The 26,487-nt window shown below is 39.4% G+C and overlaps 1 protein-coding gene and 1 long non-coding RNA gene across 3 annotated transcripts in view; both read right to left on the reverse strand.

Annotated features, from left to right (window-relative positions):
- The window catches only part of SNX14 (sorting nexin 14), a 48,528-nt gene extending 32,979 nt beyond the window's left edge, over positions 1-15,549 (reverse strand). Inside the window, exons 1-7 of one of the 2 annotated variants that reach the window (XM_042822531.1) lie at positions 15,441-15,549; positions 15,174-15,294; positions 14,032-14,108; positions 13,846-13,924; positions 7,930-7,973; positions 3,465-3,552; positions 1,851-1,935 (exon numbers count right to left, since the gene is read on the reverse strand). In XM_042822531.1, the coding sequence (XP_042678465.1) occupies positions 1,851-1,935; positions 3,465-3,552; positions 7,930-7,973; positions 13,846-13,924; positions 14,032-14,108; positions 15,174-15,278 (478 nt within the window). In that variant the 5' untranslated portion in view covers positions 15,279-15,294; positions 15,441-15,549. The remainder of the gene's footprint in view (positions 1-1,850; positions 1,936-3,464; positions 3,553-7,929; positions 7,974-13,845; positions 13,925-14,031; positions 14,109-15,173; positions 15,295-15,440) is intronic. The other variant, XM_042822616.1, reaches the window with a different exon arrangement.
- A 2,800-nt stretch (positions 15,550-18,349) lies between these two features.
- LOC122166372 lies at positions 18,350-25,999 on the reverse strand. The gene is made up of 3 exons (XR_006170785.1): positions 24,091-25,999; positions 22,481-22,622; positions 18,350-20,960 (listed from the first exon to the last, which is right to left on the reverse strand). It is a non-coding gene; the product is annotated as an uncharacterized LOC122166372 (long non-coding RNA).
- Positions 26,000-26,487: the final 488 nt, after the last annotated feature.

Genomic DNA, 26,487 nt, shown 5'->3' on the forward strand with positions numbered 1-26,487 from the left:
ATACAATTCAAGATTAATGTAAACTTGAACCTTTATTCAATCCAGTTATATCCATTTTCCTCCTTAGAACATTTAGAAATAAACATGAAGGAACATATAGTAGGCCATATAAAAACAGCATGAATCAGACCAGAACAAGCATGGGATCTGCAGGAACACTGCCTCATAATAGGCATTTGGAGTTGAAAGAGTACCTGCTTTACCAGGTTAAAAACTATACATGCTAATTGGCAGCAAAAATGTTATATTCCTCCAAGTTACTTCAAAAGACAAGAACTGAGCTGCAATAACTTGCACCCTGTAGTGTGAACAATCCATCACACATTCGTGCCAAGAAACATACTGGGGTAGACACTAAATGCATTCCTGCTATCTGCAAAGCAAAAGCTTGTTCTCAGCTTGCTGAATTTAGTACAGAAGACTGCTAACTTATCCAGCACAGCTAAGAACCCCAAGTTGGACTTGGCAATCTTTGTAGGTTCTTTCCAACTACTGTATTGTAACAGATGATATGGGGAAGGTGGGAACATGTACTGCCTGATAAGTCTGCCTAGTTGGCATCACTAAAGGGAGAGGAGGAAGACACAGTCTGGCAGCAACAGGTAATGAACAGTAGAGGTGTCTGCACAAATACTGAAGAGGTAAAGGCAGGAAGAGTAGAAAGAAAGGAAATACTCCTCAGAGCAACCATTTTAAGAAAGATATAGAAAGCAAACAGAAGAGGCTAAGCTCAACTAGTCGCTAAAGCAAGGCCTGAAAGCTACCTCCAAACAATGCACAATAGGTGACTGGTTCAGCACCATTTATTAGGAAGTGCTGCTAGAAGTCATTTTCAGGTGCCATTTCATGAATCTGCCCTCAGAAGCTCTTTTGTGTTTAACCTCTGAAGAAAACAATTTCATTTTCAATGCTGCACATTTAAAATCCAGGCCTTTGCCAATGGGAAAAAGTGTTTTCAGAAATCAAAGGAAATATGAAAAGTGACATAAACAGCACTTCAAGATAATCCAGTCTAATTTGATCACACTCTCATTCGTACCCACTACTCACACGATCAATAAGAATTTCCAAAGTTCAAGTAACAGTATATATTTATAGATATCAAGCAGATGTTCTGAGGGAAGGGAGGAAAGTTCATGACTGCAGTGAAAGTAAACATCTATGTTTAAAAGTTGAATGAAACCACATTTAGTAGATACAGTGCTGTGGAACACAGCCAGTGGAAAAGAGTAAAGATAACATTAACTGTAGTACTTTTAAATATTCCTTCAGTGTAGAGTTTTTGTAATTTCTTAATTTTTATTTGAATATGAATAAAAAATGCTACTTTTCAAAAAAGTATGCATTATCTGTGAGCACAGTGACATCTTTTCAACATAATGAACAACTTCTGATGTTAACATGCAGATATGAAATCAGTCTTAGGTGTGAACTCATTCAAGCTATGAAAGTTACAGTTATACCACAGAACAGACATACAACTCTTTTCATTTGTAATTGCTTAGATAGAACACAGAAGAAAATCTGCAAGAAGCACTGCTAAATGATCTTGACTGCTCTGAACAGACAAAAAACATATTGTTCACCACACAGATAAAGGAGTTTAATATTCCAAAAGTGTGAGGATTCAGAATTCAAATGTCAGAGATCTTTTGTATCATACCATTTTCCTTATTTGTCTTTGCAACCTCCACCTCCATAAGAAAAATGTGAAAGGATCTTTTCGGTTGAATGTTGTTTGTTTTTAAACAGGAGGCAATGATAAGAAGATTTAGGAAACATACCAACAAACATGCAGAAATAAACTTTTATACTTGTCATTTGAAACAGAAAGCACGTTAAATTTTTACCTTTCTGCCTGGCTTTGGCTATCACTTCTATATGTTTCATTGCTGCCTTCAGCATTTTCTTTGTTACTACAGTTGGAATATCCACCTAAGTAATAGTTTCAAAACAAAAAAAAGAATTATTCTAGTTTCTTCCCCAAAATGTCTTAAAGACGATGACTATCAAATTTATTAATTTGTCCCCATTGTAACCATAAAAAGGATCATTCAGAAACAACCAATGAATTCTCTCTAGATAAATGGATACTGTGCTCATTTTTGTCTGTAAAGCATACAACATCACGTAGAACTAAATGCTGTAAACAATACTGCTAACATTTATTTTAAACTTTAGAACAACGTGATTCTTCTATTGCAGTAATGATAGCAATACAGCTTGACTTCCACATCACTGTGGATGAAGCCTAGTTCTCTGCAAAGACCACCAACAAAAGCAAACAGTTCCCTGACAGTTCTTAGTACTTGTATGTGCTAAAGTTCATTGTTTTGTTGTATATATTGTCTAATCAGTCACAGAATATAATTACTTTATTACTGACAGACGTGATGAATTATTACCCAAATTCTAACTCGATACTGTCAATAAAAGACACCAGAGTTGATATAACAACTAATATACTTTATTACAAGATCAACAGAGGAAGCAACTGTTCTTCTGCACCAATAATGAATGTTAGAATTCCAAATGTTAAGATCTCATTCTAGATTTTCACTTTGAAAGAATTATTTCACTTTCAAATCTCTCTCTACATAATGTCTGTACTACACATAGATCATTTCCTAATTTCCCTGCAGATTCGCTTTAAAAGCAACGGAATCAAATTCCAGTAAACAAGAAAGTCATCTGGATTTGATATATAAAAAGGACAGAATCTGGCTGTTCATTAGTCATCACAGAGTGCACATACAACTTGTAGTGCAGAAAATACTGCTGTTACAAAGGAGGGGAAAAGACATATTTCTTGTAACTGCTCCACCAGAAGGACCAGCACTGAATAAGCCTAGATGCAGAATTAGATTCCCTTTCTGCTTAGAACAGCCAGAAATTTTGAAGTCATATCTGTAAAAAAGGCTTGAAGCACTTTACTGGAATACTGGGTATATGTGTTAATCATTAAACACAGCAACAAATTACTTACATGTTCATAATGTACTTTGCAGACTGTTTCTTAACAACTATATTAGGATAAGAATGGTATTTTAGTTCTTACAGTAAGCTACTCACTATCTAAGAAGCCTCTTAGATAACACAAGAATCTTACCTGTATTTAAAGAATCCAAGGAATGAGAAGCCACGAGACCATTTTCTAACAGTTTTCTCAATAACTCTCAAAATTTTTTCCACTTAGATTAAGTCACCAAAGGACAGCCAAAAGATCGTCTCAAGGTTTTAATAATGCCTTGCGCCAGTGTCAAGAAGACATCCATTTGCAAGAATTTTGCAACATGGTTTACAATCAGAAATGGTATAAGCACCAAAGCGAAGAAGCAGCTAACATACAAAAAAATTACAAACTGATGTATGACCCATAAGATTGACTTAAGAATTATCATTTGAAAAACTAAAGAACTAGCTGCAGACGGAGAAAGAGTGTGAATACCTTTCAGTGGCCTTACCTTGTGGATTCTCCGAACTAAGACAGATGCAAAGAAACGCAGCGTGCCTCTCAGTTCATCCACAGAGGATTCATCATCAGTAATATTTCTGCAGTGTTATAAAAACAAGTTGCATAAGAAGAAAAAAACCTGAAACATCTGTACTCATCCAACGCGTAACAAAAAAACTAAAATAGTAAAAACACTAAAAACTGGAATAATAACACCCAACAGCGGCACCTCAACAGATGTTAACTGACTTGAAAGCCACAGAGCGTGAGGAGTGAGCAAGCAGTCTTCTACTTGAGTAAAATACACAGCACTACCAGCACGTCAGTGCACTCAACAGTGCCCTAAGAAAAATGTCTGAGGGTAAAGTGGAACTGTATAATAGACTATCTGCCTACAGCAGAGAGGCTGGAACAAGATGATCTTAAGTGTCCCTTCCAACCCAACCATTCTGATTTGCATGACTTCTAACAAGTAAATGACTACTAACAAGTAAATGCATGACTACTAACAAGTAAAATCTAACTTAGCTTCTACGTACGTGAAAACAGTGATAGTTTTCTATTTCAGTGGCATGTAACCTTTGTAAATTCTTTGGAGTAAGAGTACTGCACGCATCTTCCCCAGTTAAGCTAGACTGAACTGGATCTTCCCTTTTCTGCATACTCCACAACTTTATACACAAGATTTCAAATAAAGAAACTATAAAGAAAACAAAACAAAAACTTCTACCTACAGCCACACAAAACAACTGAAGTTATTCAGTATGTTTCTACTTGGAAAAAAAAGGAATAAAGAACTTAAAATACATTCCCAAGTTACTTGTCAAAACATCCAAACTTATAATCTGGCTTTCCATCTGCTGCAGTACATTATGTTCAGTGAAAAATCACGTTAAAAATACTTGAAGTTGATTATGGAAAAAATTCCTTAATTCTATGTCTTTTGGAAACTGGATGAAAATGGGAAATACTAAGTCTTAGATGCAGAAATTGCAACTAGTTTGAGTGGAAGAAGAGATCCTAACAATGGCACTCCACAAATTGCAATGGAATAAATAAAAGCCTACCAAAATCTTAGTATATATGGACATTGGAGTGTGAGTAAAGATACTGATAAAACTGCACTATAACAGGTGAGCAGTAACACAACCAAGAAAGCTACACACTGCTTCACCTAATGACCACACATAAAAGACATCACAGATCTCAGTTTGCATAATCCCTACACATTTTGTCTGTGTACTAATTGCAAACATCATTTATGTAAAAATATACATATATTAGTGCAAGCAGCAACAGCTATGTTTGAAAAGCAAATAGTTATGCCCATAGCATCATTTTATGTTATTAAGCATCAGAGTTTTTAAAGCAGTGTTAGCCTAGGTTACTTAGCATCCAAATGCATGTTGAAGGTGATTTCTTAGCTACAGATATTGGTGACCTGGCAGTCAAAGCACATAACTAATTGCAAGAAAAAACACCTCAAAGAAAGTGGCCTGGCATGAGGAACACAGTGATCCTTCAATAGCTAATCATATGTTGATAAAAATACTGAGGGAAGTCTTGGTTTGTTTTAAGATCACCAGCTCACATTTTGGAAGCAATATGGCTCACAAATATCTGCACTTTGTAAGGAAGTCAGGGGATCAGCAAACAAATTGCTATGACGGTATTACTAATATTTGTCAGATAATAAGACACATGAGGTAATTTGGACCAAGAAATTGTTTATTGACACTTGAATAACCAGTATTTTGGCTAATTCTACTTGGACACAACTTTATGCCACGTACTTTCATGAAACACCATCGGTTCGCAGAGACATTCCTTTAACCATCAGTGGACTGAAGACTGGTTAAAAGGTCAAGCAACTGTAAAACCCCAAATCTCCAGTGAGGCAGGAAGGTCCAAATAACATCTTAAAAGCATTTTAGAAGTTGGCAGCATTTTCTCAGAAAGGAAAAGCTTTAAAAAAAAAAAAAAACAACACTAAAAGAAAAAGACTCAGTCTGTTAATTATAAACAGTTACTGAGTCAAATACGTCTTTAAATACCCAACTGCTTGTCCATGCAAAGTCCTATGGGGTCCAGTGATAAACAAAAACATATGCAAATATTGAAGTGATTTTTTTTTTTTCTGTTTGTCAATTATCCATATGAAATTTGACCAACTCTTATAAAAAGACTGCATACTGTCAGGCTACACTTGGTAATTCAATAAAAATTCTAGTTCTGCAAATGCAAAAACTCTTATTTCAGTTACTGTCAAGGAACAAAGGTTTTCACAGTAACGTATCACAAAAATGCAGTAAGGTAGGTTAGAATCTGGAGAGCTGGAATTGCAACAGCATAGAGGGGACACATTCCAACTTCAGACTCTCCTACTTAAAATCCAGAATAAGTTGCTAAAAGCAAGACTTCATGTGGTATAAGACTACATAAGCAACTCTGACTCTGACAGGTGTTCTGTAGTTCTGTAAACTTGGATTACTTATAACAGTACTTTACTGTTATAAAATAACAGTTGAAAAATAACACGTAAGCACTGGGACTCAATCAGTGTATATACTTTGAGAAATACCAATTAAGCAATTCACAAAGATACAACTATCTATTTCAGTAGCGTTCATGGGACTTCAAGTACTAAACTTCATTCCTCAAAATTTAACCCAGTTCAGAAACATTTACTTTCCGATTTTAATCTTCACAACTGTTGGAGATCACAGGAAAGCACAGAACCACCTGAGCGTCTACAGAGAAGGAGACCAGAGCTGACAATGCTACTGCTGGGCTGAAACCTGCAAACCTTTCAGGACCAAGCTCTCTCCCTGAAGAATCAGAGATACCGTCGCAGTAGAGCTCACTGAACTCCCATTATACAGTTCATGGGAAGCCCATTGCATCTGATCAGTATGGTGTGGATTTATGGAGCCAGTACAAAACGCGGAGGTGCAGCCATGTAAAACAAAAGACAGCTCACCAGGAAGCAAGATGTAACACGGTTTAGGCTAGTTGGCTCCATATCAAGTGTATTATGCACTGCACTTGCAGCCACACATATTCCAGCTACGCTATGCCAACTGTGTGTTGTATTCCAGACCGCAGTCATCCTGGATACTGGAGATGCACACAGGTAATCTGTGGAACACAAACCTCCTTGCAAGCCAAAAACAAGTGAAATGTGAAAGTGACTTTCCACCAGTCACAAAAAAAAATTAAAATCCTATCTAATCTCCAATTATGAAACACAGAAGATTAACTCCTTACGTTTCTTTATTGATCAAACTTGGAGCACCCCCTAGTTTTCTGTACTTGAAAGTTAAAACCTTAAGTTTTCCAATGTGAAACGTGAACACAGTGAATACACAGTCCTCAAGCTCCCTCTGCTGTCTGCACAAGCAGCTGAGTTTTATACTTAAATGCACTCATTGCACAACAAAGACAGACATGACACAAGCAGATGTCAGCCATAATTAAAAACCAGTCGGGCAAAAAAAGACTGTCCAAAAATTACAGATCCCAAACAAAGAACAGTGGAGAACAAAACAACATATAAAATTTGTCTTTGTCACAGAACTCCACCTCTCCATTTAATGAAAAATAATGTTGATTTAACATATTAATAGCAGCACAACCAGTTCGAATTTTAATCTCTTTTAGTATCTTCTTACAAAGTAGTCTGAGGGGCTGATTTATATAAATACAGCTATAAACTTTTCTTTACATACTAATTTTAGGGTTATTTACACAATACTACTATGCTCAGCTCAAAATAGGCTCTCCTCATATCCTTAAATCTCAGCAAATTATCAGAATCCGTGACAAAGAGGCTAAAACATGTATGTATTTTCTGCACTAATTAAAAGCAGAATTCTTATTTTTGAAAAGCTATGATTAAAGATTATATTTTACTCAGAGACGTGATTGATGAGAATTTCTTTAGTCTGGAAATAATTTTAGCTCAGTTCATTTAAAACTTTATAAAAACAAAGTCATGCAAATTTTCAAGTGAGAATGTTTTCAAAAATTAGCATTTAAAAATAATCAATCTAAAAATGTGTTTTTAGGATGAAATACAAATTTCAGGACAATCTCTACCATATCTGAATTATTAACAGACCTGCTCTATCCTGTGTAAGAGACAACATAATGATGAATATGGGGCACTTAGAGGCGTGTCTTGTATTTTTCTTTAAAAGGAAAATGGATGTTTAACAGTTTGCTTATCATAGTCACAGAACGGCTCGGGTTGAAAGGGACCTTGAAGCTCACTCAGCCCCAGCCTCCTGCTGCAGGCAGGGCTGCCCCCCACCAGTTCAGCTGCCCAGGGCACCAACCAACCTGGCCTCGTGCACCTCCAGGGATGGGGCACCCACAGCTTCTCTGGGCAGCTGTGCTGGTGCCTCACTGCCCTATGAGTAATGATTACTTTGTTATGCTACTTGAAAATAGTAACTTTCAGATAAAGCTCATACCTGTACCACGGATAAATAAAGTTTTCCAGGACCAATTCAAGCACCTGTGAAGAATGAAGTCATTGCAAAATAAACAAGTGCAGTATAAGTAATTGTTAGAGGAGACTGCAGAGCAGTCTCCTATATGATAACATTTAAACATACAGTAATTCATGATGCAGACCTATTGTAAGATCAGTTGTTTTGCATAACAATCAATACATTGGGCAAGGAGTAATCAACTGATTTTTTTATGAGGTCTCAAAGCGAAACTGCTTTCAACAGTGCTATGGACAGCACAAAGCACAGTACTATGGCCATTCTGCAGTGCAAATCTTGCTTCACATAACACTTCCCTAATTCCTTGGATCACTTCCCTAATTCCTCAGTATCTCAGAACTTTTCTGAGGTAGTGTCCACAGTCCCACATGGACAGCTACCCATTCTGAACTCATACATCCATTTCATTTCATGCAAACTTCCTCTTTTCTGACTCCCCTCTATGCTCCAGGTAGGACAGTCCATACAGCATGCTCACCACTCCCAAAGAAAGCAAAAGCCAAAGTGCAGCTCTGGCACTTCTCCTTACGCCTACACAAATGTTTCAAGTCACTGTTAACATGCCAGCATCACAAACAGCAAAAAGAAAGCTTCTGAAGAGATGAAGAAACAGCGTCAAGTAAAAACAGGGAAGGAAGGATGATGCTTTCTTGAGATTTTCTTGAGATTTTTCCTCCTTCGTTATAGTCCAAGATACATACTCCTTATACCTTCTCCTGTCACTGCTATTGTGTTCAAAGAAAAACCTAAGGTCTGTATGAAAGTAAAGCTGAACATATCAGCTGATACAACAGCCTAATAGTAAGGAAACTGTGAGGTCGGGGCTTGAACTGGTGATTGAGCACCTGGTGAAGGGGTATGGCTGGCCCAAGGAGCACAGACACATTATTTGCTCCTATGCTCCTGACCAGAAGGGGTGGAGCTACCCTGTGCTCATGTAAGGGCAGCCACTGAAGGGAGAGCATCACTTGGGGCTAGGCTGCTTATTGGGAAGGATTGCTAGTGGGCCCCTTTGCCAGTGGGGTGAGTTCCATTCTCCCTTTGGTATATGTCTGCCGCCCTTACTGTGAATACTATACCTGATATCACTAAGAAACTGTCAGAAGCAGTCTTACGTCTTTGTAAGCAGAACAGTAGTTTATGAGAGTAAGCATTATTCCTCTTAGAGCATTTGAGACAGCTCTCATTCACACCATGGATGCACTACAGAAACCCAAGGCTTAATAATTTTATGCTATCTTTAGGGCGCTACTCATGATTATACGAGTACACTCAGTAATACACCATGGCCTTTTTAATTCCCCTCAGTTCTTCAGATATAAGCAGTTGATGAGCATTATTTTTCTCTTTCCTACTAAGAATACTCTCTACTCAGATTTGATAAGACACTCTTCCTTATGCAACTATTTCACTTCAGAGATTTGTCTCCCCTTTGGTTTTTCACAATGAAGAAAAAAAAAATCTTGTTCCTTCACCCTTTCTGAAAGGATGCTTTCCAGTTTGAGGTAACTTTGTGTATCTGGATTGTGGTCTGCATGAAGTGGTTAACGCCTTTTGTTTTGCTTTTGGGTTTTTTTTTACCTCTAAGTGAACAGATGTTAGTGTGGTTTTTTTTTTCCTTGTTGGAGCAAAAACCTTGTTCCATGTTTCCCCATCTAGTCTAAGGCCTTAATTATGCAATCTCAGGACAAAAGCTTCTCTGAAATCTTGAAATTGTAATACAGTCACATGATGATGATGGATGCAGAGCACCTGAAAATTTTCTTTGGAAGTTAATCTTCAGACAACAGGGAGGAAATCAATCCAGCAGCAGTCTGCAAACAGACCATTGGCCTTAGCAGCAAAAGATCAGAGTACCCAAAGCAATTTCACCAATGCCTTCTATAATACAGCCAGAACATAATACATCAATTTACTCTAGAAACTTCAGTCTCACAGGTACTGAAACATTATTTTCTGTGCATGCAGTTTCTAACAACCTCTTTCAGGGGTCATACTAGAGCTGAGTTAAAAGAAGTGCCTATCAAAGGGAAAGAATTGCATAAAAATCTGTTCTATGCATCTATACCTGTTTAAAGATTCTTTTTCTTTCTTTGTCTATTTTTTGCTATGCACCTCCCTAGCAATAGCAACTATAGGAGATTATCTTTCCCTTGTAGCAGAGCCTTCAAGCCATAAGACTCAAAGGGATTACAATGCACTACCCTTGAGCTTTCGTTATCTGTGATTGCTATTTTGAAACTGAAAACCTGCCCATCAAATGCATTAGTGCATCTTTATCAGTTGCTAACATAACTTATCAATGCTCTCTTAGCCTACTAGAAAAATTGTTTCTAACAACTCTACTTAGCTCAGCCACACATACAAGTGCTTTTAAAAAATTTCCTGTGGTTATTAAATCAGTAAGGAGGGCAGGAAAGGTGCAAGATCAGATGGCCCACCTTAACTTCTTGAGACTAACTCTGTTGACTTCTACCTGAACCATTTCACATGACTTGTCAGGGCTTCCTTTGGTATCTCTTACCTCATACTGTATGACTGTGAGGGCTCTGTGTTAATGATTATCTGCTGGATAAAGCCATGCAGACAGTCCCACTAAGACAAAGACCAGGCAGACAACTGTCCCAAAATACACCTGAAGCCCGTGTGTATGTGATCCTGAGGTCAAAAGGTCAAGACATACTTTATCAGAATTCAGATTATCTGTATAACTTAAAAAAAAAAAAAAAAAAAAAAAAAAGCCTTGGTCCTGGACACATAGAAGGTAATCCCTAGTCACACATTTGCTAAGCAGTTAAGGATGATGCTCCATTCACTACGTTCCCGTAAAGCACGACGTGTACCCACTTTCAGTCCAGCAACACCAAAAATATCACTCAAGCAGAGAGGATATCTCAAAGAATGCCAGTTAATGACAAGCAATTTCCTCTTCTATGAAATATCATTTTCCAGCTTTAAATTGAAATGAGTCATTTCCTTGAAAGCCTACCTATTTTTTAAGTATTTGACAAAATGACAGGTCCTGTATGTACGAAGTCTTCAACTGGAATGAGATTAGAAATATACAACCAAACATACTACAGGTAGCAATATTGTAAGCAGGAAAAAAAAAAAAAAAGAAATTCATTTCTAGCAAGTACTACAACATTGCAGCTAATCAATTTCTAGCTGCTGAGACAAGCTTTCTGTGCATTCTCATTGTACAGGCTCCAGTTGCCAGGAGGAGGAATGAGAATTACCAAGCCAAATTGGACTGGATAGTAGAAAGGATTTGATAAGTAAACCATAGACATAAAAAGCCTTAAAAAAGCAGAGGCTGCTTCCTGAGAGAACAAGCAACTCCTAGTATGAAAGCATGCAGGTGACAGGGCAGCTATAGGAGTTCTCGGCTGGCAGGAAGTATGCCATTCATTTGTACATTTTTCATGTCTAGAAAAAAGAAGAGAAAAAAATCTGGTCCCATACTAAGAGCAAGAATCTGAGAAACTAAACATGAATGAAAAATTGGTGAGATCAACAGATAGCACCCTGATTCACCAGCCCATTTCCACAACGATGCTGATCATGAGCAAATCAGCAGCTTTCTGTAGGTCTGACTTGCAAATATCCTTTTGTAAGCAGAGATGAGCTCATTAACTGAATAATAGAATTTGATTCTCCTGTATGCAATCTGTAATACCTTGATTAAGCTGACCAATGGAAATATCCCAATTCAAAAAGAAAGAAAATACCAGAAAACTAATATGAAGCAAAATGCAATAGAAAAAAAAAAACTGCAAACAAAATTATAGTGAAGTCAATGCAGTATTTTTTAAACAGGATGCAGCCCAAATGATTGAACACTGACAGATGCATGGCTGAGGGAGTTCAGAGCTCAACTACAACAGTAACCATGAAGGGAGGGAAGAAAGTCCAATCACGTTTCTCTTATTGTTCAAAACAACACAGGGGCTAGATAAGAAAGGCAAGGCTGCAGAAAATTAAGAAACTGAAGAAGATGAACTGTTGTCATGATCTGAGGTGAAAAATCCATATATTGTGACAAGAATTTGAATTTCTTTTGATTCAAGTTTGAATTGCACTCTCTGTAAGCAAGGGAAAATCTATGCCTGATACAACCGATTCAAACTAAAAACATTTGGAAATGAAAACATTGCTAAAATTTTTCAACGTGCAAAAGAAGAAGTAGAAACACTAATCTAGAATTAAAAAACCCAGAGCTATTCTAATTTCTTGAAGAATCTACTTTTTCAGAAGTAGGCTGAGCTCCACACTGCTTTGGAATCTCATTAATCTTAATTCACTTCTCACTGTATCAGCTTCCCTCTAACACGTGACTAACCCACAAAAGAAAACACGAGCAGTCTCTGCTTCCAACCCTCAGCAGGTATCCAGTTCCAGCTGTATGTTAAGAACTGAATTCCCAGTGCAGGGGATGATGAGGAAGGAACACAGAGTGGGCAGAACCTTTAACCAGTAGGGAAGACTTGCAACAGGGAACAACAAAAGATTTAGCATTACAGACAGCATGTGAAAAAGGTGACTCAAGTGTGTGAACAGAAGTCTATATGGGTCCACCAAAGGTTACGACTCTGCTGCACTGCACCAGGAATGCGCAGAACCTCCAGTTAAGCGCTTAAAGAAGAGAAAGGAATGAGAAATGTATAGATATATAGATACAGAAAACCCAAATATATGCTGCTAATTAAAGTAGGCCCAGAGAGAAGCCAATGAAGTGAAAACAAAGCAACAACAACCGAAAAACCACCAACAAAAAGGCCCACATTGTTTTGGTAAAAGCAGAACTACAGTAACAGCAGTCAAATACAAAATATCATTGTATACCAACAAAAGATAACCCCTGAAACGTAACTACAAGTATCTACTCAGCTCTTCCGAGTAACACGCTACAAATAACTTTACTAGCTAAGATTGCTTACGAAATACAGAAGTCATGCTGTTTAACTAAATGGAGTTAACAAGTTATCCCCCTGTTGGTTTTTTTGTGAGTTTGTTTTGGTTTTCAACTTGTTAAGGGGCATGCTCTGAACACAGAGAGCTGAATTACAGTTAGCTTTAGTTGGCTTCACACACCGGGCGCTCAGCTGTGAGAGCTGACATGTATGGCTTTGTTCACTTGTGACACGCCAGTTATTCCTCCTTTTACCACAGAGCTCCAGTGGGGAAATTCTAAATAAACGGAAACTAAGCCAGCCAAGGGTTTGTGCATTTTCTTAGCTTTGAAAAAGGACAGAAGATTATCTACTGAGCTTCATGAAGCAGCAACAAAGCGAAAAAAATAAATGATCCTAAAGCAAAACAGCTCTTTGTATATTTTCTGAAGAGAAAAAAAGAAAACAAAATTCCCGAATTACAATCTAATAAAAAGAAAGCAATTATGCTACTCTTTCTGAGTAAATCCTGCATCTTCTTTTTTTGATCAGTTGCATTACGGCTTGTCTGACGATTTTAAACACCTACAATCACATTTAACATCATCACAGAATTTTTGTAACTGGAGCAAATAATCTCTTAATCTGCCAATATTTCAAACAACCAACAGGCTGAAATCCACTGAAATCAGACGTTTTTCAGTCACTTATTTATACTTGATCTTCCTCCTATACTTCCCAATATACACAGACGTTTCTTAAGTTCTAAGTGTGCTGTTCAGGAACAGTCACGTTTCTGTTATCAAATAAGCCATCTTGCCTCTCTGCACCCAGCCTTTATTTTCCTGATTTGATTGTTAAACGAAAAGTTAACACGCATGCTAAGTACATCTGATTCATCAAGCCAGAAGTAATAGGCCTAAGAAACACATAGTTAAAGAAGCCACTGAACTGCAAGGAATTAAAGAAATGAAACAGCCATTACCTCTGACAGGGACGCATCAACCTTGGAAGGCACTTTCAGATCCAGCCACGGCTGATAGTTTTCCAAAAGTAAAGCAGGTCTGTAGGAAACCATGGAAAAGTTGATGCAACAATACTGCAGTTTTCCCACTGACATATACAAAATGTAAGAAATAACAGGACTGCCAGTGCCACACATTTAGTTTACCTGTGCCTCTTGCATTTGACTTTGCCACACACAGCACAACTGTGACCATGGGGAAATAGCTCCGGCAATTCCAATTGCTAAAAGAAAATATTTGGACAAGTTTGCATTCTTTGAAATGACGATTCTCATAATATACTGATACATTAATAAATTTCTCTTTAGAGTATGCAGTTACAGAGAGTTGAGTGGTAGAAAGACAAAGCTGTTTCCCAGCAGGAAAACAAGGCAGCAAGGTACAATATGAGAAACCACTGAACCAAACAGAAAAAGCACTTTGGCTAAACAAAGTTTAAGACAACAGATAACCCCTCACATCTCCAGTCATCTCCCCATACGTCAGATGGACTATAACTAGAACAAATGGTTTCTCTACAAGTCTTGCCTTGCTTGGAGTCCTGAAGACAGAAACAGGGATTTCATAAAATAGAATCATAGAATCCTTAGAGTTGTAAGAGACCCTTAAAGACTGTGTAGCCCAACTCCCCAGCAAATGAACAGGGACACCCACACTTAGATCAGGTTGCCTGGGACTTGATCCAACCACACTTTGAAAGTCCCCAGGGATGGGGCACCCACCACATCTCTGGGCAACCTGTTCCACTGCCTCACCACCATCACCGTGAAAGACTTTTTCCTTATGTCGAACCTAAATCTACCCTCTTTGAGCTTAAAGCCATTTCCCTTGTTCCACTATCACGGACCTTGATAAAGAGTCTGTCCCCTTCTCTCCTATAGAAACCTTTTTTTTTTTTTCCCATGGAGTTTAGCACCACTAAAAGAAGTTTGACTACAACCAATAAAACTGTAGTTTGGCTACCAAAAGGAAAGGGATCTTTAAAAAAAAAAGCATTCATAAAGTAATATGCTACTAAGTACTTTCTAAGCTACTTACTACTGAAATGCCAAATGAAAAATTAGTGAAATGGTTAAAAAGCCACATCCAGCAACGCTTCCAGCAACAACCTTTAGGGACCTATCTGTAGATTTGACGGGATTATGCACGAGAAATCCACACTTGTGCCACAAGACCCGTCAGCATGTAGATATAAGTGGTATTGATGTCTAATACTTTGAAAGTAGGACTGCACACGAACTGCCATCCACGCACATTGCCTCAAAAGCGCAGAGGAACGCGTACTTACCTTGGGCTTGTATTTGATAGTGTACAGAATGTTGGGCAGGAGGGAGTCCGGTCCCAGCGAGCAGTAGAAGGTGACGACACCAGCCACAAACGACCAGAAGATCATCAGAACGTGAAGGTACCTTACAAAAAACAAGGAAAGACGACGTTTCCCTTCACATGTGTACACACATCGGCGTTCCTCGGCACAGGGCGGGCTACAGCGCGGTCAGGAAGAACCGCCACCGCACGGCTCACAGCACCGCGCCCCTCCCCCCGGCCGGATTACCGGTTAAGAAGCAGGGTGGCGGCGGCCAGCCCCAGCAGCAGGCAGCAGAAGAGCGGGTACTGCCGGCAGGTCTCCCGCAGAGCCTCCGCGCCCCGCACCCGCTGCCGCAGCCTCTCGCCGGCCGCCCGCAGCCAGCCCATGGCGCCGCCGAGCCGGCTCCCAGCCAGCGGGGGAGGCCGCGCCGCTTCCGCCGGCGGCGGCACGTGACAGGACCCTGGGCGGCGCCACGGCCGCCATCTTGTTGACGGCGGGGGAGGCGGATCCTGCACTTCCCGCCCCGCCCAGGTGTGCGCGCGTCGCTCAGTTCCCCCCAGAAGTCACTGAGCGTGTGGAGTCGAGACGGAACGCCTTGTTTGGAATGTAGTTTATTGCTGCTGAGGAAGGCTTCAAGCCATCTTCACGTTAATAACAGCCCTCTGGTGCGGAGCAAGTCACGAGTTCCCACGCTGCCTGAATGTTCTTGTCAGCACTGTGGTTATCCCAGCTCTGGAAGCTTCAAGTTATGACTGCAGCTGAGGGAAGATTGGTCATTGCACACATACAGGCGCCTCAGCAGCTGCTCCTGGGAAATCACAGCAGGAAGGGCTTCTGGGCTACAAATATGAGAAAGCCTCTTCAGCCAGAAACACCTGCTTATTTCTGAGTTATCTTGAGAAGCTGGTGTTGCCTTTTATATGGTGTACAACCCATACAGGCATATTTAGGCAAAGGACACGTGGAAAAGTGCTGTTGAGAAGACAAGCCATGTTCACAAATCCACAGGGAAAGCCTGTAACTCTCCATGCAAGAAAAGCTGTCACTGGGAACATGAGTCAATATCTAGAAAACGAAAGCTGAAAATAGCTTTCAGATACATCCCTCAGATGGTTGTCATTTTATGCAATACTTCCCTTGACCTCCGCATCAGGTGAAATGCTGCAGTCTGACTTCAGCACGCTGACCTTTCTCAGAGAGCCTGGCACAAGCCCCAGGCAGGATTGGATTTCTTTAAGAGTGCCTGCACAGTATTATTTCATGCCAGTCCACATGTTTTCTATTAGGCATTAAAAAAAAAAAAAAAAAAAAAAAAAAACAAAAAAAAAAAAACCCACACAAATAAGGTGCACATTCACAGCAAGGCTCTGTACAGCCTGTCCAGAGGAAATTAATCTTCCTCAGAATATGCATATTTACCGCCTTCTAACCTGACCCTCTCAGTTTAACTTCCTGGGATTGTTTGTCTTTTTTTTTTTTTAATGCTTTTAATAAGGAATAACTCTTTAAAATGTGTAACATTTAAAGTATTTCATAGAGATGTGATGACTAGCATAATGTATCTGGGACATAGGAAGTGACTCTCAAAGCAAACCAGCAGCAGCCAGGAAAAGAAGTCGGATTCTGCTTCTATCTGAGTTCTGTACTTTATGTAAAAGTTTCTTTTAAATTACAGATTCAAAGTTCAACCATATGTTTATTTCACATAAAACTGCCACATTTCTATTTGGCAGTAATTGCACCTCGCCATCTGAGAAGACTCAAGATTTTCCTCAATTCAGTTTTGTTCTGTTGGCCACGTAGTGCCACAACCTGCTTTACCCCATTCTGCTCCACCACAGTGCAGCTCCGGCCACCCTCTACAACCCATGCCTGACTTCTGCTACGCTGAAAAACACTGAGGAGTTTTGCTTTCCAGAAAAACAGAAACCCTATTTAACAAAATGAGATTGTTTTTTGTTGTTTTTGTGTTTTAGTTTAATCTTATATGTTTCCTTAGGCAGCAAGCTGTAAGTACAGATTCACATAGGCAGACTGCATTTAATTTACTCTGCATACAGTCTGTTTTTGCCTTTCAGGTTTTCTTTTTGTTTTTGTCTTCAGTCTATAATGTCTCCTTCTCAAATCAACTTGTTTTTCTCAAGGATAAGGCTGTGGAGGCTAACTTGTATCATACAATCCTTCATATCTAACCTGTCAGGAATTAGTTTTCCCTTATGCATATTTCCCACAAGTCCCTGATAATTTCTGTGGATCCTTTCCAGAAGCTGAAATTGAAGGATTCACTTCAATTTTTAACTTCAACTTTTCAGCAGAAAGCTTTCTTGAAATAAATTTCAAAAGAATATTCAGCAAATAGGAAAGAAATGTGAACAGACTCAGATCCCCAAAAAATTAAGCATGAATAGGGAATTCAACTTTTCAGATTAAAACTTTAAGAATGTCCACCAAATTACTGTTTCAGCTCATGAATTCGGGTAATTATTAGCATTCAGGTAAACAAAACTGGTTCTACTGTTATAAATGCAGTCATGTGCATTTGTCTGTTACTGAGTTAACAGTCTGCTAATAATCAGATTTACAGCCTTTTGAGGGTCAGCTCCCTGCACTGTCTATACAGACCTGCACTCATTGTTTGTGTGATCGTGTGCTGCCCACCATGAGACTGGGCTCCTACCTTTGCTTCCTGGACGAGTACAATCTCCAACCATGAGTTGATCCACAATATTACAAGATTAAATTGGATAGGGATAACCCAGGGCAGAAGGTAACCTCTGGACACAGCAACAGAGCCCTTAGATTACTGGGCAAAATCCCACATGAATTGTCTTCAGAAGAACAGGGAAGGAGAGCTGCTTTGGGAGAACAAAATGTCAGAAAGAAAGGAAAAATTTGCTAAGATAGGTGAAATGTCCCAAAACATCACTGATCTGCACAGTTTGTCTTTTAAATAACAGAGAGAAGAACAGGGTATATTAGATTATTGGTTTGTCCTCTGACAAATAGTAGTTTATGGGACATTAAAACAAGGATGTAGAGTGGAAATCTGCAAAGTGGCTGCAGAAGGCAATAATTTACAGACCACAAGAAATAAAGAAAGAAATATAGGCCAAAAAAAACCCCACAAAACCGTCCCCCCCAAAAAAACCCCAACAGAGAATATCTGTAAAGAGAGGCATTAGACCTGTAGAGGAGACACTACATAAATGCTTGAAGAAATTAACATTAGGCTTGTGGTAAATGTTTGGCAAAGGTATAATCTCCAGTTTGTGTAGTATAAGAGCAAGAGATAAGCTGTTTAGGTATGGAATTTAACTTCATATTGAGGATTTTTTTCATTTTTCATAGTGGCTGGATTTGAGAATTTGCAAAAAAAAATTGCAAAAGAAGAGCTGTACTAATGGAAATAGTTAAAAGAATGCTATAACACATGCTTAAGAGTTCAATCTGAATGAAATTATCTGTTTACAATGGGGTTTAAAGAAAATCCTGCCCTGGAAAGATAACTATTTCCACAAAGTATGTCACATCCTGAGTTTGTTTCCACTGACAGCTTGGTGGTTAATGAGTGAAATTCTCACATTTGAGGAGGAACCTGAGCCACATTCTCTCAATTCTGCTGAATTAAAAAGTGTCAAGAAAGCATTCATAACATGACGTGCACTTCTGGTAAACACTGCTAAGTGAGGCAGCACCTGTGCCTCTCGTAAATAAGATGAGACCTGTAGGATTCAAAGTGCAGTGCAAGTTTTTCACAACAGATACTCAACAGACACATAAAACAGCTGTGCTGGATCAGCAAATGTTCACCCAAGTGAGCATCCTGCTTGTGATGATGGTCAACAGGGGATACCTAGGAAAGAGTTATAAAAGCATAGAAAGAATAGAATACTTTCCCAGAACATTCTTTGACTCCGATTTGAATCTTGGGCATATCCTGAAAAGGAATTTTTTTCCTGAGTTTCAAGTTGGTTTTTGAACCATGAGCATAAACACCCACGAAAGTCACACAGAAAGGCATCCCACCACTTAATTCTGCTTGTGAGGATGACAGTGCATTATGAATGGCTCAACAACTTTCATTTAGTATTGTGAAATTATTGTTAGTAAAAAATATAATTTCTTACGCAGCACAATTGCTGCTTATAATTGTACAAAATTAACCTCCTCAGCAAGCCACCCTTTAGAAAATGAACTGATTTTTTGGCATTTTTATCTTACATCATTAATTTTTCTTCAAGAGAGCACCTTGGTACTTTCAGACACCTTTGTTGCTCCCTTTGTCATTTCCAGATCTATTATCTCTTGCTTTGTAGTGCTGGAGTAGAGAGAGGCAGCAGCAGGCAACAGAACTTCCACAATTTTTATTAGTTGCCCAGGTGCCTTGGTTAAAAATGGTGCTTTAGTTCTTGTCCCCCTCAATGCACTTGAATGTATCTTTTCTATTTTAGATTATGAATTATTGTTTTATTTGTACACAACTTCAGGGGTTTTTTTTGTTTATTTGTTTTTATTTTCCTCTCCCCATTCAAACAGTGAAAAAATTCCAACTTTAAGTCTTCACATAACTGAGTTTTAGTCAACACACAGGACTTGTTAAAGTGGAAAAAAGCCTCAGTGCAGCTAAAGATTGTCACCTTGTATCAGGGAAGGCTTTCTACTGATAAAATCTGTTACGCCTCCTGCTGTTGATCACGTAAACCCTGACACAGAGGGCTTTTTTTCTTTTAAGTAGTGAGAAGGAAGCTGGTACCCTGACGTGCACTGCTTTAGCTTTTGTAGGTACAACAGCAGATGCCTGAAGTGTTTTTGTTAGGTCAGCATTCCGGAGGGATATTTTTAGTTCGAGCAACCGGTTTCTCTGAGAACATGAAGCATTTAGGAACGGTGCAGGGTAAGAGCTAAACAACATTAATTATCAGCCTCCAAAAAAATAATTTGCGCTTCAGCTAAGTCTTTCATCAAACACTTCACGGAAATGGTTAGTGCTAGCTGCATAACCCAGGCTGCTTTGATCACCATTCGTTGACTGAGGATGTATGCAGTATATTGGACATGTTTCTTTCATGTACAGCAAAAAAAATGGCATTTTTAGAATGGCTAGAGATAAAAATAATAACGGGACATACATGTTAATTTTTCCTGGCAAGAATATGGGGCTATGACAGAAGCATAAAAATTCTCTTATGCTAACAGACTGATGCACAAGATGATCCTGTGTAAGCCTGAAGAGAGACTTACTTCTCCTCGTACACAAGGATGAGTTTTGAAGCTTTTTGAAGAAACTTCTTGATGCATGTGGGTAATTTGTCAATATTAATAGTTATGTATAAATTGAGCACAAAGCCCCATGGTAAAGCATAGAAGTTTTTATGAGAAAATTTAAGAAGTCAGGCTCAACAGCAGGTTCTGCAAAGCCAGGCTTCTCTACAGCTGATAGCTGATCAATGTTGCCCTCATCAGACAGCAGCTGCCAAAGTTCCTGAAGGTATGCCAAACCATTTGTTCCCCAAACTGCTGGAATATCAAATAGACCAGTGGTACTACGGCGTTACAGCTATACACCACTTTTAGTTCCGGCAGCAATGGTGCGTCTGAAGGAGACCACGATCCCTCCACAGACCTGTCAGCACACATACCTTGCTAAGTCTCTCTTCTGAGCCACAGAGAACAGTTACTTGCGACTTCTCCCAGATGATTACCAACTTAGCTCCTGGTTACGCTGCATCTCACCACCTGCACGGTGGTGTTCCCTACAGCGCTCCTCTGGGGAAAGAGAACACATACTTAGCAGGTAAGAGGAACTGTATGAAAGCAGGACAAGTTACGAATTCAGCACATGGGAAGAGATAGCTAAAGGTGTTCTATGGTTAAATGTATGACTAGTTGAAGGAGTTAGAACCATGTTTCTTAGAAGCTGATAATTTCATCTGAATAAGTGAATTCAGACCACGAGAACGTTTCACCTAGAACACAGCCTGCTCTATTTACCAATTTAAGTATCAAATTTCTGCACTACTGAAAGTTTGGCTTTTTATTTTAGGTAACTAGTATTCTAGCTGGGAAACACTGGAGCTAACAGGAACTGAGAGTGTATGAGGGAATACTATCATTCAGTAGTGACACTTTCTAAATCAGTTGCTTATTTGTGACTGAATGACTTGCTGCTACATAAACTACCCGGCGAATCTGTTATTACACTGAAGTATAAAAAGAGACTACTTTAAACATAAGGTAGGCATGAAGCCTCCTCTTTCAGAGATACATAAATATTTCTAAGTATATACTAGTAAATGGGCACGTTAATATGAAAATTATCTTAAAACCATCTTTCTTCTCAAACTGTAAGGAATTATATTTCCTTCCCCTTAAGGAGCTGTGAATATTTGCTCTTATCTCCCAAGTTTCAGGTACTCTGTACACCTTGCTTCTGGTATTTTTTCCCTTCAAGAATTGTAATGATTGAGATTTGAAGTTTCAACAGATGAATTTAAGGTAGCTCTTTACATTGCACAGAAATGGCAGGCTTTAGATAAACCTGAAGTTGGGTTCAGTGTGTTTCAGATACAAGAGGGAACAATTTTTCCTTTGAGAAAGCAGATTTTGCTTCAGAATGAAGGTATCAAAATGGGGAAAGGCAGCTTTAATATCATACAGATTCCCAGGGCCATGTATTGGACCCTTAAGATATTATTTGTTTAGGCACAGTAGTAAATGCCACTGATCATTACCATCCACCACTTTGGATATGGTAAAACTGTAACTGAGTACCAACCTATCACCACACTGTCATGTATACTTTACACCCAGCGTATTTCTGGGATAATTTATGTTCAGGAAACCTGGCATACCACTTGGTCTTAATTCTGAAAAGTCTGCCTGTCTGAGGATTCTGCTGGACCACAGCAGCAAGCACCAATGCACAATTCCTCTTCCTTTTCTTTTTTTTCTTTTTTTTTTATTTTAAACTTTAGTTGGTCATTGGGTCTGGAGAAGTCAAGCTAGATGTAACAGTAGTGGCTCTCCCCTCTCGTTCTCTGATGCCCAGAGGAAAAAGCCAGCACAAAGAAGGAAACGAGGTCACAGATTATCTGGAGAAGCAGTTCTGGTCATAAGGAGACATCTCTGCACACAGCACAAGGTGTTTTAGTTCAGAGCTGCTCACCTGCATGTCACCAAAAACTTAGAACATACAACCCCATCTCCACTGGATGCTTTGTCTCCCATTCCTTCCACAGTCAGCAACATTCCCATCTCCTATTGAGTCTTCAAAAATAACTACTCACCTGCAGAGAAACTGACTTTTCCCCACTGAAGGCTGCCTATGAAACAAATGCTTCTGTGTGTTGTCCATGAGCACTCAGGATGCACAAAGCCTCATTTATTCTTGATCCTCTTTCCTCTTGATCTTAGTAAGGAGAGAGAATCCTGACAAAACGAAGCTTGGAATAAGATAAGACAGAATATATTTGCCATTTCTAGCTGCTTTATCACCTGGTACAGGCTTTTGCATCTGACAGTTTATTTTCTGGCATAAAAAAATGTAAACTTTGCTGCAAGTTAAAAATGAACATCTTCAGACTAAAGTCTACCAGCCTTCTTGCTGGCAATCCTGCAGAAGCTCATAATGATCAATGCAAAGAGCTTCATTTCTGAGCATGTCTCTGGTGCAGAATACACACACCTGTGCGACCTGTGCTACCTAATGTTTAACAGCATCCCAACCTAGTCCCAAGAAATGCTCTGTCACTTCTCTCCCACAGGATGCTGGGCTTGCATTGGACACCTCTCCAGATGGAAAAAAAAAAAAAAAAAGCAAGAAAAAAAAAAAAGCAAACCTATGCAGGAACCATGTGTTGTATTTGGGAACCCTTCAGGTAATTCTCAAACTGAGATCTCTACAGGGGCTGCTAAGTGGGCTTTGGGTCACTGCAGCTTCCCAGGTTTCCAACTGTTCTCAGTCACTGTTTGCCCTGCACTAAGGTGTGCAAATCAAGACTCCATGCGCAGGCTTCACTACAAGCACCACGTTCCCTAAACATCACTCATTATGGAGGCCTCATGAATCACAGAATGGCCAGGGTTGGAAGGGACCTCAAGGATCATGAATCTCCAACCCCCTGCCACAAGCAGGGCTACCAACCTCCACATTTAATACCAGACCAGGCTGCCCAGGGCCCCATGCAACCTGGCCTTGAACACCTCCAAGGACGGGGCATCCACAACCTCTCTGGGCAGCCTGTTCCAGCACCTCACCACTCTCTGGGTAAAGAATTTCCCCCTGATGTCCAACCTAAATCTCCCCTCCCTCAACTTAAAACAATTTCCCCTCATCCTATACATATCAACCCTTTCAAAGAGTTGATTTCCCTCCCTTCTGTAAGCCCCCTTTAGGTATTGAAAGCCCTATGAAATCCCTAGGTATATGAAGCCCTATGAAGTTCATACTTCTTCACTTCTACTTAACTTTTCTAGGATTGTTAAGAGCAGTGAGAAGCATATTCATTTAATAACTGTAAAAAGAATGGACTAACTCTTCATCTGTACTGAAGAACAGGTCAGGCACTAGAACAGGCACAGCAGATATTCAGGACTGCCTCTTGCTTTTTTGTGGCTATTAGTCCATCACTTCAAAACAGTAGGTTTGCAATTATCAGCTGCAGGGTATCACACTCACCTCTCAGAGCAGGACATTTGAAATAGTGTTATGCACACTAACAGTATTTATTCATTTAGTTTTGCTGTTTCACTATGTTTGAAACATCTTTTCTTACAGGGGTACTTCAGACTTCCCTAGCTCTCTTGTGCTCCTACTCTCTACGCGCCGTTCTTCTAAAATTCCTACCAAGATGAAGAGGCCCTGACAGCCATACTAGCCAGAACAGAATCTCCTTACCTTTCCACATTGAAGTCCAAGGAACCTGCATCTGCTCTTGCACTGATGTTTGAACCTGGGCAAGCTCCACCACCTGACATTCCCTTCACATCTTGCTGTGCCTGCTAGATGAAGCCTTGTTTAGAGTATATCTACCTTTCACAGGAAAAGGACAGACTGATTAAGAGCAAGAAAGATTCCACAAAGCTGTAAAACAGCCAAATAAAGTTGTTTAACTCTGTGGTTTGCCAGGTTATTTACTTGGCTATTTTGCCTTTAACCCTAAACTACATACTTTCTAGTAGCTTAGTTAAGGCACATGTGATTATATTATTCTGCCCACAAACTGAGGATTTCTTTCTCCCACTGTCACACAACCTGAAATCTTCTCAGGGAGCAGACAAGAATGGTTTACTGAGAGCTTTCTGAAGGAATGAATATAAGCAGTTCTACCACTCCTAGGTCAACCCTCTAAATTCCAAACAAATACTTGGTACTCCTCTGAGAGCAGCCTCCCTTATTGTCAGTCACTGCATCAAGGAGGGTGAGGGGGGGGGAGAAAGGTTGTCTTGAAAGGGGCATGGAAATTTAAAAGATGCTTTAAAAAATGTTACTCCTAATAACTATAGTTTTTCTAAGACTACAAAATATAAATGGATGATCATCGACCTGCAGCTGTACTTGACCAACTCCACAACAAATGACATAAGCCATAAGCACTCCAGGGTAACTGTACCAAAACAGACACTTTAGGCTGAGCCGTTATTGAGGGCAATCTGCACAACCTTGCTGGGATGCAAGCGATCTGATTCACTCCACTGCAATTTGTACCTGAGTGGTGTGTACGCCCCAGCAAACCTCAGAGTGCCTTTACAAACCAGGAAACTTCACTTCTGAAATGCTGAACATCAGCAAAGCTTCTTCACAATTCATCCGTGTACTCCTCGTGTTTTATTATCCACTGAAAGCAATTCTCTTCCAAATGTTATACTGAGGGTAATAAACTGTAAAAGTTTAGCCCTTGGCATTACAGAAAAACAAGCCTCAGTACTTCCCATTAGAAATCCCTACTCATAACCTTAAAAAAGACCAAGTACCTCAAAAAGCAGAAACTACTTAGTCTGAGACATACTGACCAGCTAACACCACACAAAATATTAAGATTTTTTGTCAGTACAGAAACATGACAATCCCAATGGCTCAGGACATCAGTAAACCTAACTTGGTACTTATCAGATTAGATTATCATTTTTTACACCATTCCCATTGTAAGATAAGCAAAACCAAGTTGCAACTCCGTAACAGAATACTTCAAATCTGATAGATTTATGACCTTCCAGACCCTTCCTAATTTTAACTGAAGGATCGTTCTCACAGAAAATTTCTACTAGGACTCTGAAACCAGCTTCCATTGTACTCACTGTCAAGGCTTATATCCATCTACAGCTCACAGTGAGACAAGTTATGACAGTTTTTTTTCTCCCTTTATATTCATTCAAGTCTTACGTTAGCATGAAATCTGCAACATACTTCTTACAGATTCTGACAGCTTTTTAGAAAAGTACCTTGCTGTGGTTTTCTTCAGAAAAGATCTTAATTCAAAAGCAAGCGTAAACCACCCACACTTTCAAAGAAATATGTTAATGTGAATGAAATTAGTCTAGCGAAACTGTCCTGAAGTCAACTTCGTGTATGTGCCTCTGCTGAAACTACTACTAATGAGGAATCTATGAAGTTAAGCTGCCTTTGCTGAACTCAGGGGAAGCTTTCATATTCCAAATTAGCTACGCTGAGTAAAAGAGGTTTTAAATATCCAATGCTGGTCACAGGTGCTTTCTTCATCTCTCTGGAGAAAACTGGGGAAAAAAATAAAGAACAACAGGAAATGCTACACATAGAGCCAGCAATTCAGTACTTGACACATTCAGTTCCTGGCTCTTTTAGTACCTGGGTTCATGGAAAAATCCCTTCAAACTGCTAAGATTGCTATGCTTTTAAATAAAACAACAACAACAACAACAAAAAAAAACCTCACATACTTGATATACCAGAAGCATTTTTGGTGATTTTTCGGTTGAAAATAGTTAACATCAGCTTACACTCAACATTCAATTACCACTGCAATAAACAAAAATTTCCAAACCAAACCCCATATAACCTTCCCACTCCCTGCAGATGAGGAGTCAATTTCCTATAGAAGTTGGAGTTTAGGTACTGAAATTAATTTAAGTAGTGGAATGTCTGTATTTACTCACCGTTGTCACGTCTGCAGTTGAACATCTTATGCTATCCTACTGGGTAGGTAGCAATACCATGAATGCCCTTCGTAGCTTCCTTAGCACAAGTAATAAGATTCTGTGCCTTTTCTTCCACATCAGTGGCCAAACCAAGCAAAGCTCTTTGCCATGCTAACTGCAC

This window comes from Centrocercus urophasianus, unplaced genomic scaffold, assembly GCF_019232065.1.
Source record: "Centrocercus urophasianus isolate 14NV4802_14NV808 unplaced genomic scaffold, USGS_Curo_1.0 seq_10, whole genome shotgun sequence".
NCBI classification, from domain to species: Eukaryota; Metazoa; Chordata; class Aves; order Galliformes; family Phasianidae; genus Centrocercus; species Centrocercus urophasianus.